The sequence below is a fragment of the Strix uralensis genome, chromosome 5, assembly GCF_047716275.1.
Source record: "Strix uralensis isolate ZFMK-TIS-50842 chromosome 5, bStrUra1, whole genome shotgun sequence".
NCBI lineage: Eukaryota > Metazoa > Chordata > Aves > Strigiformes > Strigidae > Strix > Strix uralensis.
Window position 1 is genome coordinate 78,589,274 of NC_133976.1, and position 18,656 is coordinate 78,607,929.

An 18,656-nucleotide genomic window follows, 5' to 3' on the forward strand; every position below is an offset into this window, starting at 1 on the left:
ACCAACCTTCCCATACTTAATAGCTTCTTGTGTCAGCATGTGTCCTGAGCTGAAACATCTCAGATCAAATTTGGCTACAACCTAAGAGTACAGGGATGTGTTTAGCAGATGAGACTGGCAGGAACAGAGGACCTTAATGTGGTCAGAGGTTCCGAAGGCAGTGGAAGCACTATGGCTGCTGATGCACTGAAAGTAAAAAGGGAAGGTTTTATCTTTTTTTCCCCTGGTTCCTCACAGTTTAGACACTTGGATTTTTACTCTGCAGTGTGCCACCACACAAGTGGGAGAGGAGACAAAGTAGCAAGATTTTTCTTAACGTTTCTGCAAGCTTACCAAGATTGCACTATTCCAAAGTAGGCAGCTACCCTGAAAAAACCCACAAGTCTTAAGCAATTAAATTCACCATGCCCACTAATGAATTTGTTATTCTGTGACATTATGTAATTACCAATTAATTATACATCATTTTAACGCGTGCAGTAGGCTAGAGGCCTACTAGATGTTCAATCTTTTTCATTCCACATAAAAGTACATCTGTAGTGGTCTAAAAGACAATTGATTTTAGGTTTTTCAAACTAAAATTACACAAAAAGTTTCTTCAAAATGATAAACAATGGAAGTCATACCTCCTTAAACGTGTTTTGGTAACCTTGTTTATTTAAAAAAATAATTAACTTCTATGTCTTAATCAACTCTTTAAATCATGCCACTTCCTTACATAGGTTAGTATCAGTTGAAGAGTATCAAACATACAGCCCTCATTAATTTCAGTCTTCCTTAAATTTTCTTGTTAGAATAGTGGCTATGGGATGCTCAGCTGTCCTCTAGTCAGAGCACTAACATGGCTTAGGTTAAACTCCAAACCCCTATTTTCAAAATATGAACTGCAGAGACTTCAGAAGAATTTTCATTAACTTGCTTAAAACAACATATGAGAATAAAATAGAACTGCAACTTTGGTTTACAAAGCATAGCTTTAATTATACAGATTGCTTCAATGAGTTTTCACATATAGATTTTAAAAAGTCATCAGTGTTTTAATATATGCTTTCTGAAATAACATTATAACATTTACTTTTGAAATACTTATTGCTAATGTTAATATTTGCTGAGTTTTACCAAGAGTTAACACTGAATATTTTTGTTTAAGTGTTCAATAATAACTAAATCATCATTGAAATGCCATCTCTAGACATTCTCTAGTGCATATATTCTTTTGTAGGGATTCAGGCATGAATCTGATTTACAGGTTATGAAGAGCTTAAATATGTCTGCTAGACTCAAATGGGAGCCATGCTTAAGTTACAGAAAAAAAAAGCAGCTAACCTACTGAAGTGGCATAAATAACTAAGAGAGAAGATAGTGACTTGGTCATAAAAGCTAACAAATGTATATACTTATGAGCTTCAGTTTTAGTCTTTTCTTGGTCTCAGGAAGAATGTGAAATACCAGAAAGTGAATGATTGCCTGGCCCACAACATTCTGGTATAATCACAATAATCTAGGGAATACAAATAGATTGTGAAGAAGGTCATGTGGAACAAATTATATTAAAGAAGATTCTTTAAAGAAATGTCATTTTTGACTCACGGAGTAGACTGAAGTAATTTGGAGAAAAGTCTTCAGCGCCAGTTAGGCTCCAAGTGGATTTCTTTATATTGTTCCCCAATGCATACCTCAAGAGGTAGCAAGGTAGTTTTATCATTATACAAACAGAATTTTGGCTTCTTTTGCAAAGGCACCAACTTGGAGGTGATTTCTTATCCTATGCAAACTGCTCAGCCACAGCTCCTTCTGAATAAGCCCAACAGCAGTCAGAAAGTGGTTTCTACTGACCCACGTGATAGTGAGAATCTGCTATTCCATTAATAATCTCATAGTCACTTGCTTCTTTCACAGTGCCATTTTCAAACCAATCTTGCAACGTTTGTAGGTTTCTGCACCACTGTAGCCTGAATTTGATACATCAACTCTTCTACAGAGCAGGAATTTAACAGCTTTGCACAGATTCTAAAGTGACATCAAACAGCAGTATATACTTTGAAAAAAGATTCTTGGTTTTTAATATACTTTTCACTTGTAGTTTCTCTCAAAACAGAGTACCACTGATTTGCAATCACCGTAAGATAGCTGACTTCTTTGTAATTCTTGTTGCGTCACTTCACCATACAGTATATTAGAAAAAAAATACAGTTCATCAATGGAACAATTTCATTTTGAAAAGTCACTTTACCTATAAGTTATGGGGCAAAAAGAAGGCAACTTAGATTAAATGTGTTACACAGAAAATCCAATAATGACCAGAATGCAGTCTTAGAGACCTGGAGGTTTAAAGTGTAGAATTTTTGGAGTTTTACAAAGTAATTTCAGAAGAATCAGAGAGGAATCTGAAACGATGCAGCATAAAAATTGCAAGGATCTCCTGATTAATTTTCACGGTGGAAAGTTTCAGGCTGAAACACACTGCCTTCACACTTTCTTGGAGAGAACATGGAGGATCTTAGTTCTTCAAAATGCTGTCAGATAAAACACATCATCCATGTGACCCACGCAAAACCATTGTCTGCTAAAGCTCCAAACACATTAGCACTTAACAGAGGTTTCCAAAGGCCAAAATCAGTCTCTTTAGTCACTAAATGAAGATTCACTATCAGAACTGTCTTCTGCCTTCCCGTCATCTCCCCAGGCAGGCACAGGGGCATCTGGGGTCCTGCAGGCAACAAAAACGTTCTGTGTTGTAAATCCTAGAAGGTGGCTGAGAACACAAGCAACTTAGCAATGTAATGCTGATGTCCTTTCAGTACAATTGCATGCACTTTATTTCCACAACTTTTAACACATTAACTGTTGACGGTTTACAAACTCACACTTTATTAGTATTGCTTCACTTACAACTGAAAGATAAACACTAGAAACTGTAACTCACTGGACATCAAAAGTGTAGACATCAGTTTGAATGCACACCTTTGAGATTATTGGAAATAATGACAGATCACTAAGAAGTGGCAAACACTTGTAGAAAGAGTTGAAAGCAGGCAATACTGATTAATTCAATTTTTTTTCACTCTTCAGAGGTTCTAGGGCTGAAAGGAACATGCTGTACACCATTAAGCAGTGTAAATAGTACATGAAAAAAATAAGACAGGAAATGAACAATATTGTATCCAACTAAAACTGCAGGGATAATTTAGAGAAGTAAAAAAGAATTACTCAGAGTGGAATTTGGCTAGGACATTGGGTTAAATTCGACATGCAAGAGCAGCCATGGGATTTTTATTGACTATAAATGATCAGACCTCTTGCATTTAGTTTTGAAGGGAATATTTAAGATGGATCTTAGCATTGTGTTAAAACATTTGCTCAGGGAATCTACTGGCAATGAAGGGGAGAGAAGCAAGCCATCTGAAGACTAACTAACACTACTGACTGAAGATGCTGGCTCTCCCTGGAGTCTCCCTCCTAAGTATGTAATGAGTTTGACAATACAAGCAAGACTGAGCCTGGTAAGTTCTGAAACCAAGGTAGAAAATATACATGCAATTATACTTGGGGGAGGAGGAGAATGATCTTCACAGCAACTAGCTTTCTATATGATAGTTAACTGCTCTCTTTGATAAAATACTACATCTGAAACTAAGTCGATAATTGTATTATTTGTCCCATTGGTATTTATCTTGGGGCTACCCCTGTGTGACATGCCACAGAATTTATTTTCCAACTTTAGTTCTGTTTAACATAATTTCTCTGTTGGAAATCCCTGCGGTTCCTTTTAAAGTGTTTCTAAACATTTTGGGTGCAAAAATGAGAAGCGCCTTAAAGAACCGTAGGAGGCCCTTCTCCTTCCCCCCTGCACACCTCTAAAATAAGTTAAGGAGAAAGCGTTTGCTTTCTCATGCAAATACCACTTCACAATATTATTCCTTGTTGCCATGGTAATGACAAAACAGAAGAGCTGTGCAAAGACATGTGATCTGGAGAGACCAGTGCAAAAACTCTCCTCTATTAAGGAGAGGAAGATGGCAATTAATTCCTTCAGTTCATGAGAGCAGGACAAACTCTCCTGGAATTGTAGAGAGATGAGAGAGGAAGAATAGACACAAAAGTTAAAAATAGGTAAATTGGGAGCTTAATAAAATAGGCAGTTTTCAAACTCTGTATAGAATTGAGAAAGGAGTGATAACAGAAGTAAAACAGCTGAAGGAAGAGAGTATAAAAAACTCCATATTATTAGAATTAGCATCTCTGCAGCCACAAAAAAACCACGCTCAGCCACTGGCAAGCAGCTGGGAGAGTCTGCAGTAAGCAACTGAGCATACAATGATATGTACATGTTCCTAATTGTCACTGGCACTGAGTGAGAGATCCAAGGAACCTGAAGACCCAAGAAATGTAGTGCGAATGGCAAGATACCTATAAAAAAAAGTCTGTGATATTGAGACAAGAAAGTAAGAAAATTAAAAGAAAGGTCACACCTGACTCCTTGAAATATTATGCATTATGCACCTTGCCAAATAATTAGCTTTCTTTAACCATGTAGATTTGCTACAGTTTTCAAATCAGTAACATTTTAAAGAAAATCTGCCTGAGCATTACTGTTGCACAGAATCTTTGAAGATGGACTTTGAAACCAAACCCCAAACATCTTCTGTGGGCCCCAATCTACAGTAATAACATTTCTGTCTTAACCCAAAACAGACAATCCAAAAGCAGGTACTTTAAAAAAAAAAAAAACAACCTTGAAATTTTAACCTATTATTTTTATCTACTACAAAAATCCATCCAAACATAAAGAAATAGCAGCATTTACAGAAAAGTATGGACCAGAAGTGCAGAGTGAAAAATACGATGCATTTAACACACATATAGTAAAACCATGTTTGGTACCCTGTCTCAGACTTGCACAGGTTCTTACTTGTGTTCTTTTTCTTATTTCTCATTTGGTCAGTAAAAATATCAAACAAGAAATAACTTCTTTATGTGTATTTAGAAACCAGGAAGTAGCTGGAAGATAAAGTGACTCAACATATGATACTTCAGTTTCCCTATATTATTATTTATTTTATTAAACAAGTTGCTAGTTTCAGAATAGGCCTTTCCAAAATGTAAAAAGACTTCACTGGAAAGGAGAAAAGGACTTTCTAATATATTGACAGTTTCTGAAGAGGATGCAAAAGTGTTTCAGTTTTTTGCTATAATGTAAGAGTAAAAGTTAATATTTTCATCAGTTTAACAAATTGTGTGAAATAGTACAGTAAAACTAAATTACATGCCAAATATAAAATAAGCCTAAAATTCATGCTTATGGCCAGACAAGTAGCTTTGAAAATGAGTATCTATTCTTAGTAGTCTTCACATCAGGTTAGCTCAATGAACATGAACTGCTGACTTCAATTTACACTGTCAGTGTTGAAGTTGTACACTCCATCTACTGAGGGAATCTGGGAACAACTGTATTGTCCCTCATGCATCCGGCAAAATAAAATGGAGTTTGTTCTTATTACATTACAATGATGACACTGTTATTGAAGTGTTGAAAGAAAATATCTGGGAAAAACCTCATACTCTAAACCGTACAGTGAAAATGGCTACAGACGTATTATTTGATTCTTCATCTGTACTGGGCCTGCATGTCAAGGTTTTGGTAGCCAGGGGGCTACAGGGGTGCTTCTGTGAGAAGCTGCTAGAAGGTTCCCCAGTGTGCGCCAGAGCCAGTGCCATCTGGATTCAAGACAAACCTACAACTGACCAAGGCCGAGCCCATCAGCAACAGTGGTAGTGCCTCTGCGATAACACATTTAAGAAGGGGAAAAAGTTGCTGCACAACAGCAACTGCAGCCAAGAGAGGAGTGAGAATATGTGAGAGAAACAACTCTGCAGACACCCAGGTCAGTGAAGAAGGAGCAGGAGGAGGTGCTTCAGGCACCGGAGCAGAGATTCCCCTGCAGCCTATGGTGAAGACCATGGTGAGGCAGCTGTGCTCTGCACCCATGAAGGATAACAGTGGAGCAGACGCCCACCTGCAGCCTGGGGAGGACCCCACCAGAGCAGGTGGATGCCCGAAGGAGGCTGTGACCCTGTGGGAAGCCCATGCTGGAGCAGGCTCCTGGCAGGACCTGTGGACCCGTGGAGAGAGGAGCCCACGCTGGAGCAGGTTTGCTGGTGGGACTTGTGATCCCAGGGGGGACCCACACTGGCAACGTCTGTTCCTGAAGGACTGCAACCCATGGGGGACCCACAATGGAGGAGGGGAAGAGTGTGAGGAGTCCTTCTGAGGATGAAGGAGCAGCAGAAACAACGTGTGATGAACTGACTGCAGCCTCCATTCCCCATCTCCCTGCACCGCTGGGGGGAGGAGGTAAAGAAAATCAGGAGTAAAGTTAAACCTAGGAAGAAGGGAGGGGTGGGGGGAAGATGTTTTAAGATTTGGTTTTATATCTCATTACTCTGGTTTTTGATTGGTAATAAACTAATTTCCCCAAGTCAAGTCTGTTTTGCCCATGACAATAATTGCTGAATGATCCCTCCCTGTCCCTATCTCAACCCATGAGCTTTTTGTTATATTTTCTCTCCCCTGCCCAGGTGAGGAGGTGGAGTGATAGAGCAGTTTTGGTGGGTACCTGGTGCCCAGCCATGGTCAGTCCACCACACTCATTGCTAAATGCACAGTGCCAAATGTTACCTTCTCATTGCTATAGCCTTTTCCTTGAACTGCACCACCTCTGCTCAGCTTGGAAGATGTCCTTCCATTTCCTCTCAAGTCTGAATGGTAAAGTCCTGCAACTTTCTGTTTGGGAGGGGACAGTATCTACCCATTTATATTCCAGTCTCTGTACTTCCTTGGCCTTGCCTTGGACTAGACAATATTGAAAAGACAAGTCATACTTGAGATTGCATCCCTCCTCCTTTGTTACTGATGGCCCTCTTCAGACCTATAAGATGCTAAAAACACCTTTCACTGAAGATTTCAAAACCTGTTTTAATGCTGATAAATTTAGATTCACAATACTATAAACAAGCTTTTTAAAACACACTTTTTTCCCAAGTTTTTCAAACACATGGTTGCGTTCCAGCCCTACTGAAAGTTAGAAATTACTTACTCGAGAAGATCTGGATTTAGCCCTTCAAAAATCATTTTGTTTCGTATTGCCATTACAGGAACACCCTGTGTAGGAGGAGGAAGAATAATATGAAACTACTGGACACAAACAGGTGAACTGAATTCCACAGGTTCTTTTAGGCTACACTTTCATACAAATTTATGCACGTCACTTGTTGAACAAGAGCATGGAATGATTATCTCAGCTGTCATCAGTAGGAACTTGGAAGTGAGAAATGACTGAGATCAAAGGCCCTTTTAATCCTTCTTATATTTATGGCAAAACATCTAGAGAAAGTTGCAGGGAGAGAATCAAGAATGGACAGATATATTTGCAATTCATGCAGACAAAACCAGGAAGCCAAAGTTATGTGTATGGATGAGAACGTGAAGAAAGCACAAAGTATCACAAAGACAGCAAAGAACAGTTGTGCTAGAAAGATGAAGACTCGGACATCCTGAAGGTATTGCGAAAGAGGGAGGAAAACCAGGAAAGTGCATCTGCTACCGCTCCAGAAGGACACCTTAAGGCAGTGCTAAAAGTTGGAAAAGGCTGTAAAAAGCATGCAGAAAAAGGCAAACAGGACATGAGAACAGAAGCACAATTTAAAAGTGATTCCTCCGAATACAAGTGCTTGTACAGTCAGGCTTGAATCTTGTATGACTTGGGGACAGATTTTAGCCAACTATGTATGTGTTAAAAAAATTCCATCCTTTCACTGCAAGTCCTTCCACAGCTTCTGCACTTTGTTTTACTCAGCAACACCTAAACATCCCCCCATCTTGGATCGCATACCCAAGAACACTTTGACCCACGTCGTCTTATGAGATACATTCCAACAAACTGCTCCTATGTTTCCACTAGAGTTGCTCAAAGTCAACTTGTTGCTTTGCCATCCCCTGTTACAAACTGATCAGAAATACCACCTGGACCACTGCATGCCAAGATAGGAGGGAGAATAAAAAAAAACAAACAAAAAAACCCAAGAGGATACCATTTCTGATTTCCAAGGGACAAAGCTACTGGTGGTCTATACAACTCAGGAAAGGCCTCACAACCTAAATGAAAAGTAGTGTAGGATTCTTTTGGCACAGGAGAAAGATGTTTTGTCCAAAGTAAGTAAAATAGTGATAAAATAAAGGGCTGCCATGACTAATGTTCCAGAGGAGCATGTGGTACTAGTGACAGTTCAGTAGCTAACCTGGCAAAGTGAGAGCTAAGCTAGCTGCCTTACTGTGTTTTCTTTGTGCAGTTTCACAGTAAGAATCACAATCAAGACTTGTGCATGAAGATTCTGGAATAACACACAGACAGGTACATAGTTTTAGCAACCTATTAGGCATAGTGGCAAAAACATGACTCAAAATAGTTGCAAGGTATTAGTTTGTAATAAAGAACTCCTCAGTAATTCACAACTAATGTACATTACAAAGGGGAAAGCATTTGAGTATTTCATGAAAGTTTAAAATACTCACTTATTCTAGTATGGATTTGGACAGCAGGGATTGTGTGTCTATACACCGCCTCATACTATCTAAAGTTTTTTCCCTCACTTGACTGCTCTTCGGGTTTCTTTCCCCAGCTCAGAAGTCACTGATGAAGTGTTTATGCATCAATTCAAACCAAGGGAAAATAAGACTGGGTCAGGTCAGGAAAAGCAGAATTCGTATTTGCTTTCAATGAAAGGAAGCTTAGTATATGCACTTCTAAGAATGGATTGGAAACTGTTACGTTTTTACGTTCACACTTGGAACGTGTTTTATTCAGAAATGGTATCATTAAAACATGTAAGAAAAAAACCTCTCAGTAGGCTCATATATATCATAGATTTAGAAAAATAATCTGATTTAATCAAAATAGCCTTTAACAGTGCACTTTTTGCCTGAAGGAAAACAAGTAAGATTGTACCTGTATCTTTTTATAATACATTTAGGGCATTACAACTACTTTATCTTTCATACTTTCATAAGTTTTAATCTGGAAAATCATAGCCTAATACTGCTGTGACCCTAAATCTTACTAAAACAAAACAGACAACTATTTTAAATCTAAACAGTAACTACACTGAGCATACAGGCCCACTGAAATGGCACAGGTGTACTTTTCCAACATAGGAGCCAACACTAAATTTCCATTGCATTTGTCTCTGCCCAGTTAAGATTTGAAATAATCCAAATGACTACACATTCAACACAGTGTACCCCAGCGCTACTCCCAGTCTGGTGCTGCAGCTCAGGAAGTGTGCTGGTCCTGGAAAAGCCACAGAGCAAGTAGCAATCTTGTTGCAAATTAGATTTCAGTTCTCCATAGTGCAGAAAGAGGTGACATACCATCAGTGCTGGCAATTCCTGAAGATCAGTGTACTCTCCGTGTTTGCTTTTTATTTCAGTCCTTTAAAGCAACGATCAAGCTATAACAGGCCAGTCAGTATCTTGGCATCTATGAAGTCATGTTTGGTGTTTAGAATCAGGTAGGAGTATCTGTACTTTAAACATGAAGTTTATCTCAAATCGTAGACTGCTCCTCTCACACTGACAATAGAAGTGTTCTTAACAATTACTGTAGCAAATATGATACTGCTTTTGTAAGGTTTGCTTGAGTATTACTGTTGTATATTTTAAAAAATATGAATTTAGTATGCTTGACTGCACTCCATTGAAATAAGGTTGTTACTATTTCACAGAACAGCTATCTTTAGCGTAACAGAAATCTCTCTTCATGGTGCTAATTCTTAAATACTACAAATATTGTGAGCAATAAGTAAATGATCAGTTCAAACAAATCTTCAGCTAGAAACTTAATGTCGACAAATAAATGACACTGACTGAAATACTTGACTGGACGAGAAGACAAGTTTGGCAAACACAGAAACACACATTAATTTGTAGTATGCTAGTTTGACTTTCCTACCACACTGTTTACAACTGGCAGAGGAGTCACCAGGAACTGCCAGTACAAAGGATAAATGTGGAAAGTGAGATCTCACTCCTCTAGCAGTCACCAAAAAAAAGTCAAAGTAATTAGACTGTCCAGCACTTTCACATCCACTTTGAAGTCTGGCATTAAATCAATACACTAACAAAGCATTCTACTCTCTACTACTACCCCACTGCTAGGTTTTCCAAATGGTTTGTAATAAGCTACCCATAAAGGGCCAATTTGTGATTCAAATGAAAAATAAGGTCAGGAACATCATCCAAAGTACCAAGCACACCAATTGTAATAATTGCTCTGAAGAGGGAGTGAAACCACGAAGTTAGTTTTAACATAAGCAACATTTTACCAATACTATGACATTAGTCATAGTTTCCAGAACTGTAGCATATATTTTAGAGGAAAATTTCTACTGACAGCTTGAAAATACCATTTTTTTTCTTTGTTTCCAATCTCATTTTTAATTTTGTGGACATGAACAAAATGAGCTCTTAAAAAATGTCACCAAGAGCATCCCATTCACCTTTTCACTCTTTCATTAGTTTTCACATATGTAATATTGAGATTACATTAATTTATTTCCTATTTATCTGTGGAACAGCCCAAAGATAAAGAGGTAAACAAAACCTGCATCATCAATAACAGGAAACTGAAGTGGAACCAAGTAGTGAAGCAATTCTTGTATCTCTGTTTTCAGCCCTACACAAATATCAAATACTTCTGCTCTGGACTATACTAGCAAAGCTGTATTTTGAACCCTACAGCCAAACCAAACTGTAATAATGTCTGTGTGTATGGAATGACACCAATTCTGCCAGAGTAACTACACTTCCGGTGCCATGTTCTGTGACTCCAGCTAATATCACTCTGCATTTACACATCTTCATACCTTCAGTTCACAAATATATTGGCAGAAGTTTGTAGAAAGATCTTGCCTGAAGCTATCTAAGGGAATATATTACATCAACTCATTTATTGGAGAAGATGCGCTAGAAATATTGATGTTACCCTACCTTAAAGATTAACATCTTCAGACATTTAATGTTCACTTACAGCTGTGTGTGACTTTCCACCTAAAAATAATGGTGTACCCAAAGAATGATAAGAAAACTGACTTACCACTTGTACCATTTTGAGATATCTGGCATATCTTGGATCCTTGGCCACAGTTCTGACATTTTCTGTTACTACCTCCATTTTCTGTAACCCTTCTTCACATATATTGTTCTGCTGTATAAAAAGAAGGTAACGTTTTAATGGTTACGTAAGCACACCAGAAGCACATTAACACATATACACAATAACACATTATTTCAATCCATAAAATTTGTAGTTTAAGGGTAAAGTGCAACTCTTCATTAAGATTTTTCTGATCTACATTGAAAGTGTTAGAGATTTCCAAGATGTATGAATACACAAAACCCAACTCTTTCGTTATTCACTGTTACAAGGGTGATTCTACTTTCAGCCACAATTTTAAGTTATTGCACAATATGTGGAAAAAAAAAAGCTTATAATAGCCCTGTTAAGTTTGTTGTATTTAGTGAATAAAACAGAACTAAATTTAAATGCTCACTTTATAAAAAATATTTTTTTAAGGATTATATCTATACATATCCTCTAGTGCTCCAATGCATTTTTTCCTCAAAATATTTATTTCATTCCCAGACAAATGTTTCATACAGATCGTATAACTTTTAAACTATAGTTTTTAGTATAAACCATTAACCTAATGGATAATATAATAAAATCAAAGAATCGTTGAGAGTAATTAATTTAAAAAAATGAAAAATGACAAGAAGCTACAGTACGGTTTAAAGGACAACAGAAAACTGGGTATTTGCTATTAAACTAGCCATTTGAAAGTAGCATTGGAAACCTCCTTTCATGAATATCTGTCCCTACTTTAATATCTGAGAGAAGGAACATTTTAAAGAAAACGAACTAACTGGTAGTCATTCTCTAACGTGACTGAAACACGCAATGCTAACTGTCCATTCTGTCTCCCATGTTACTGGCTGGAAATTAGAACTCAATCTTTAACAGGCAGGGAAAAGCAGCAGAGTACTCTAGCTACTGCTGCTCCACAGCAAATTCATCAAATAAGAGAATGAGCAGAGACTGGAAATGGAGATTCCAAGAAAATAAACTATTATAGGAAACTGGGCATAGAAATCCGTCTACACGAGTCAGAAAGCCTCACTTAGTGAAGTGGTGATCATGGGATTTAAGTCTGGGTTAAAAACCCAACCAAACACACATATATGCACAAAAAAACCAACAAAAAATTAATTCCAGGGATAGGATCTTAATGTTGATCACCTATAATAAGCTGGAATCTTGTGTACATAGGTGATAATATATAGAAAACATTCACTGTAATAACCTCTTTAAAATAAAATATCCTGGAAACCGCCATCTGAGCTGAAAGCTCACATTCTAAAGGAAGGAGAAAATAGTTGGAATTATGAGATACGAACGGTTATTTTCATTCATGACCTTCCCAGTCCCTTGATGTAATTCATGTTCATATTTTAGTGTGATTGAAGAAGAGAAAGGAGGAATTTATTATTAGATTTGAGTTAGTTCTAATTATTTAAACCACATATTCAAGAAAGGGTATAGATACCCTTTTTTAAGTCACTTGTTGAAACAGTTTCATTAGTGAAAAACGTAGTTTTAGATCTTTACAGTTGATTGTTCTCTTCCAATAGACTTGCTTCTTCCCTCTGTTTCAAATGAGACTAGAAACTTGACATGGAGAGGTATATTCCTTCAGTGTATTAGTTATACTTCATTACTTACCCCAGATTGAGGTGATACAGCTGTCTGTTGATCCGTAGTAGCTTGTGCCACAGGACCATTTGTAACACTATTCATATTTGCACTGGACACTTCAAATTTGACATCTTCTAGGCCAGGAATAGAGGATAACTGAATGTACAAAACATCATAAAATAAACAAAGAGCATATCATAAGTCTACGTGTACAATAAAATCTGCAATATACTGCTTACCACATAATCCCCAGGTAGGTTTCACATTAGTAAAATTGTAACTTTTTACCACTAGTTTTGGTATTTGGATTGGGGGAAAAAAATAGATTTTTCTATCTGGGTGGCTTCTACAACAAAAACCTCAAAACACTTCATTGGAGCTTTCATTGTTAACACAGAGTTGCAGTGCAGGAAAGGCTTCAACAACTTCCCAGCGTTTTGCTACTGCACTTACCAACCACACAAGAGCTGTGCCATCTTCTCTGCTACTTCCTCTACAGTAAAAGAACAGCTCTATTACCTAACAGATGGGTGACTGGTTACAGATTTTGCAATTTTCTACATCTTTCTCTCTTTTTTATGGAAATGCTTAGAGTGGATACGCTGCATTTCTATTTGAAGGAAATTCTATTTAACATGATTATGAAGAATTCTGAAAAAAAACTATCAGTACTGATCCTAAATATTTTGAAATAAGTAAGAGTTAGTATGCACTGTTTGTACTACTACTGTAGTTTTTTCACAAAGGTCTTAATGAACAGTTTCAAAATGTCCTACCCCTGCTCCCAGAAAAGCCAACTGAAATTGCTTCCATCATTATTGAAAAAAAGACTGGTTAAAACTTCACAGTGGGTGTTTTTTTGGTTTTGGGGTTGGTTGGTTTTTTTTCTTTTAGCAAATTAAATGATAATACATGACTACAGATTACATCCTTTCATCATTTTAGCTAAAGAAGATAGATCAGACACATTTGTGTTAGCTTAGATCCAATTCAGGTCACCTTTCAATATCAAAAAATTTACAAGCCATCTATCTAGTTATTTATGCCAGTTGAAATCCTTACAGTCCGGTAACACAAAGATACTTTTGCTTTACAAAGGAGACAAAAATTTCTTATTAGAGTTTGCAAAGCAAATGCAATTTCGTACTGCAACCCTGCAACAGAAGTTGCATATTTTAATATTGGAAAACTTCGATTTTCTTAAAACCAAATATTGCAATAAAATCAATAAAAGTAAGCTGTCATACAGTTCAGTTCCCTTTCAAGATCAAAGTGCTCCTTTCCTGTTCAATATGCTTAACAGAGACAAACCCAACATTTCCACTATGTGCTGTTGGTTTCTCTCTTTTGTATCAACTACATGTTCAAATGTTACAGAATATAAGGGGCAAGGCATGGAAAGAGAGAATCTACCATGTGAGCATTTTGTATTAGCTCCTTCAAATCATTATGAAAACTTATTTGCTCAATTCAGACTATGAAAAGGAAGCTAGTTCATGTAATCTAGGAGGCTGTCACTGTTAGAAGACAAAGTCTGTACACATACAAACCTTTGCATCCAAAATATTGAGCGTTGTTTCAATTTGTTGGATACGGAGAGAGAGCGCTGACAATTTCTAGAATAGAAAACAATTGGGACGTGAAAACACTCCCCTAGGCCACTTGGACATATAAAACAGTTCACATCTAGCTAAACAAAACCGCTTTTGTCTTCTACCTGCTGAAGGCAGAGTACAGTGTAAATGAGATGATAACATTATGAAATAAATGAAGCAATCACACCTCTTTTTAGTACAGTAGCTACAGTGGTTCACATTTTAAACAATTTTACTAGGCAATTAGTTTTCTCAAACAACAACTGACAGAAATGAAGACAGACTATGTACAAAAGAAAGCTAAAGTAAACAGGGTGTTACTTTGGGCAACTGGAGAATAATGGTAGACATATCATACTCTCGCAACCACCAAAACATCTTTCTTCAAAGCTTTTTCCAAATGTGGAAGATGAGAAGATGTGATGTGTGCGTATGTAACTGAGCAAATACAAAGTAAAGAAATCTGATAAAGACTACAGCAGGTAACTGAAAGTCCTATATAGTCAAAATGCACAGTGAACCAGAACTAAGCAGCTTTATATGCTCCAGGTGCACCTCAATCAAATTTTGACACTTTTTTTTTTTTTAAATGCAACTTAAGTTTTTCTAAATTACTCTGTAAGAACTGTCACTCTTTTAACTAATCACTACCATACTCCACCAGACCTGTCCAAGTGAAGTTGGCTAGCACTCTGGCTGGCAGATATGTACCACTCTGACAGCTTTCTGGCACACTGGCAAGATTCTGCCTGGCTCTGAAGCAGAACTTTAACACCCTAAGAAAATGGCAGTTCTGCCAATATGCTAGAAAAAGTAAAAAGAGACTGACAAGAGTTAGTCTTTCTGGATAGTGCATTGACTTGTTTACAGATGGTTCTTTGTTCATGAAGAGGAGTTAGTTCCTATTGAAAGGAACTATGTGCCCTACATGTAGTTGGGAAAGGGGGTGAAAGATGTGCAAAAGACAGTTATATAACTTTACAGGTCAGTTTGACTAGACAAGAGCCAAGAAATTTAGTTAAGGATGGTGTCAGCCCTAATTTTTAATTTCTTGGCTTCTGTTGATTTAGACTGGGACCTTCCACATTAAAAACACTTCCGTACTTCACAAATACAAAAAACTCTTCAAGGAGTTTATAAAGCAACGATTAAGTCTCTTGGGTAACAACTCATTTAGGTTAACTAATAACTGTTTTATTAACTAGATTTCACAGAGTTGCTGCATGCTCAAGATGGCTTTAAATATATGTGTTTTGATTTCCATACTGCCTATGTAAGAGGTAATATTCAGATCATGTGATAACTGAGTTTTGGACAACCGACAAAAGCATCACCAGACAGTTACACCGTCCCATGTATCAAGTTACAATAAGTTTAAAAATCTAGAAAAAAAATACTTTTTTTTTCCTCTGAAGCTCCATATGTTGATGTGGTAGCCAAATTTTATACTTGTCATGGGTCTGGCTCTAAACTTTACTAACAAATAACAGAATTTCTCAGATTACATGGCTTAGTCTAATTGGATTTGACTGCTGCCCAAGCCCTGCTGGCTAGGGCTATATAGTAGTCTTTGTTGAATAAACTAGTGAACAGTTACAAAAAAACCCACTAATGACAGAAAGGTTAAGCTCAAAGCCACATCAGAAAACATGCTTTCTACAAGGGAGGAAGCACTCTTGTCCTGTTCAGTGAACAACTCTAGTCCTGTCAGTCTGGTATATTTCCATTGACACTAAAGCCATCATAAAAACTTGTTAACACTAAATATTTTTATTTTTCTCTTTTTTACTAGACACTAAAATTAACTGCTTCATGTTCCATACTAATCACTTGCCAAAAATGTCTTTTTTTCCGCATCAAAATTATTTACATTCAGAGCTTAGTTTATCACCCTTTTAAATTAAAGGTGGTAAAATGTGAAAGCAAGTTTTGTTGCAATATCCTAGGACACAGATGAGAGGAATCCTGACTGTCAAAATGGATTCAGCACTAAAGGAATATGGCATCCTTCTTCCAAAACAAGATGATATCCACAGATGGAGCTGCTCAGAACAAATTCCGTGTATGAAAAAGTTCAAAGACTGTGCCAAATGCAAAAGTTTAAGGAAACAGGATTAAGTGTGGTATAATCAGCAGTTTATGTGGATATCTCAGGGAAAAAAAATCTGTCTTAAGTGCTTACTCAAGAGAAACCTTGAACAGAAAGCAATCTACATTTTTTTGTTTAAGCTACCAGTATTACTGCATCAAAAATACTGAAGTGAATGGTTCTCACTTCTAGGATTGTTTTAATTGACAGCTAGGAAAATAATAAACATACCTCTTCACAAACAGTAGAAAAGTGGTTGAGAAACTGCACTGTATGAACGACAAACTGGTTTAGAAATGCTACAGTTCTCTTCTGCTGAATAGCAGGAACCTGCATTAAATAATATAAGAAAATTAGATTATACATAGATGTCAATTCTCACATTTGGATTCAAAAACCTGTTTAAAAATGCCAATGTTTTAGAAGAAATTTGTTTAGAAATCTGCCTTAAGTATGCTTGCTATGAATGCATATATATACAGTTTTTAAATATATATACATATACAAGTCCTTTTTCACTAAAAATCTACTAACATGACAGTTGAAAAGTTGCAGGATACACAGAAAAGGCAACAAGATCCACACAAATGAAGGACTGGTATCTTATTTAAGAAAACACTTTTAGACAAAATTGTGAACATTCCTGAAATCAGTGTTAAAATTTTCAAAAAATAGAGAGTGTATCAGAATCTTTCCTTCTGAAACTTAAGAAGGAAAAGCAAACTTGGTCATCCATACAAATACTCAGTTACAACCAACACCATAATCAAAAATAAAGTAGGGAAATTGCAGTCTATCCTTAGTGGCTGCCTATACTTTTTCTTATTTGCAAACCCACACTATCCTAAAATTACACTTTAGTGTCGCTCCTCCAAAGCGGATCCAATGCACACAGGCTTTTCAGACTAGAAGGTAGAAAGTTAAGTTTGTCAAAAAAAGTCTGGTGCTTGTAATGTAGCAGACAGTTGGCAGTTTTATTTAAACTGTTATACAAGACAGGAATCAGGCACATTCACAGAAATGTTTATGTATAAAATGATAGTGCTTCAGGGTTAATTACCTTGGACAATAGTTTAAGTCTTAAACTTTACACAGGAAATTACTCTATGGAATTGTAATTGGTTAAAGTGGAGGATTTACAAGGAAAAATATTTGCAGTCAAGCTTCAGCTGCACTGAACAACAGTTTGTGAATATAGCAACTGTCTGGTCTTCACCTCTTCTTTGGTCTTCCATTTGTCAGCGTATCCATTCACTACACTTTGCCAGTCTTAAGGCGTCCTGATTTTTTGGGAGACTTTTGTTGCTAAGATCTCAAGTTTTCAGTCTGTGCACCTGTATGCAGGGTTTGCTAAAGTTCAATTCTGTAGTTCCAAAACTGTCAAACAGTGCTTACGACCTCACCAGAAATTTATGGGATAGCACTGAGAGTGGAAGGATCCTTGGGGCAATTGGAACTGTCCCATCTTTACGCTCTGTATTTGAGAAACAAACCTAAAATAATGATTTTGTATCATCAAAAGACATGAATAAGCAGCTTTGCACGGGATTTGCCTCACGGTTCTAAGACTGAAATGGTTTAGCCTGTAAATACAACACAATCACAGAACTTGTAGCAAAATGCCTCTGGCAAAGGCCGATACCGCGCTCCTGGAGCCGCAGCCTCAGACGAGCCCCCGCTGCGGGAACTGGGCCGCTGGCACGAAGGCAGCGGGTGCTGTCGGCACCCCTCGGCACCCCCGCGCACCGCCCCAGAAGCGGCTCACCTCGCCCGCGGACCGCCCCGGCTGGCCCAGAGTGCCCGGGGGGTCCGGCGGGGCCGCGGCCGGGCTCAGGGGCGAGCCCGACGGCCGGGCCGGGCCGGGTCAGGCCGGGCAGCGGCGTGCGGGGGGGGCAGGCGGGGCTCGCCCAGCACCAGGGCCAGCGCAGCCGCCGCCGGGGGAGGAAGCGAGACAGCTCCGGACCCCCGGGCGAGCGCGGCCCGTACCTTGGTGAGGTCAATGCCGGAGCCCACAATGGGCAGCCCGTCCTCGTCCATCCCGGCGGGGCCGGGGCCGAGGCCGCGGGTCGGAGAGCAGCCCCGCACCCGCCGGCCGCCTCCCGCCGCACCCCGGAAGCCCCTCGCGCTCCGTACGCGGCCTCCTGACCCCGGCCCGGAAACAAA

General features: G+C 38.2%; 1 protein-coding gene across 2 annotated transcripts; it reads right to left on the reverse strand.

Moving 5' to 3' along the window:
• Positions 1-955: 955 nt before the first annotated feature.
• Positions 956-18,650, reverse strand: WASHC3 (WASH complex subunit 3). Of its 2 annotated transcripts, none has more exons than XM_074871858.1 (7): positions 18,480-18,650; positions 16,725-16,823; positions 14,360-14,425; positions 12,837-12,965; positions 11,151-11,258; positions 7,098-7,162; positions 956-2,710 (listed from the first exon to the last, which is right to left on the reverse strand). In XM_074871858.1, exons 1-7 carry the CDS (start codon positions 18,528-18,530, stop codon positions 2,626-2,628), a joined length of 603 nt encoding a protein of 200 aa, XP_074727959.1. In that variant the 5' UTR covers positions 18,531-18,650; the 3' UTR covers positions 956-2,625. The 2 variants fall into 2 exon arrangements, with proteins under 2 accessions (XP_074727959.1, XP_074727958.1); XM_074871857.1 differs by having other exon boundaries at positions 11,151-11,261.
• Positions 18,651-18,656: the final 6 nt, after the last annotated feature.

Coding starts and splice junctions, on each gene's coding strand:
- WASHC3 (XM_074871857.1), bottom strand. CDS start 18,530: ATGGACGAGGACGGGCTGCCCATTGTGGGCTCCGGCATTGACCTCACC. Junction 7,163..11,150: donor ATCTCAAAATGGTACAAGTG/GTAAGTCAGTTT, acceptor CCTCCTACACAG/GGTGTTCCTGTAATGGCAAT. Junction 2,711..7,097: donor CTAAATCCAGATCTTCTCGA/GTAAGTAATTTC, acceptor TGTTGCCTGCAG/GACCCCAGATGCCCCTGTGC.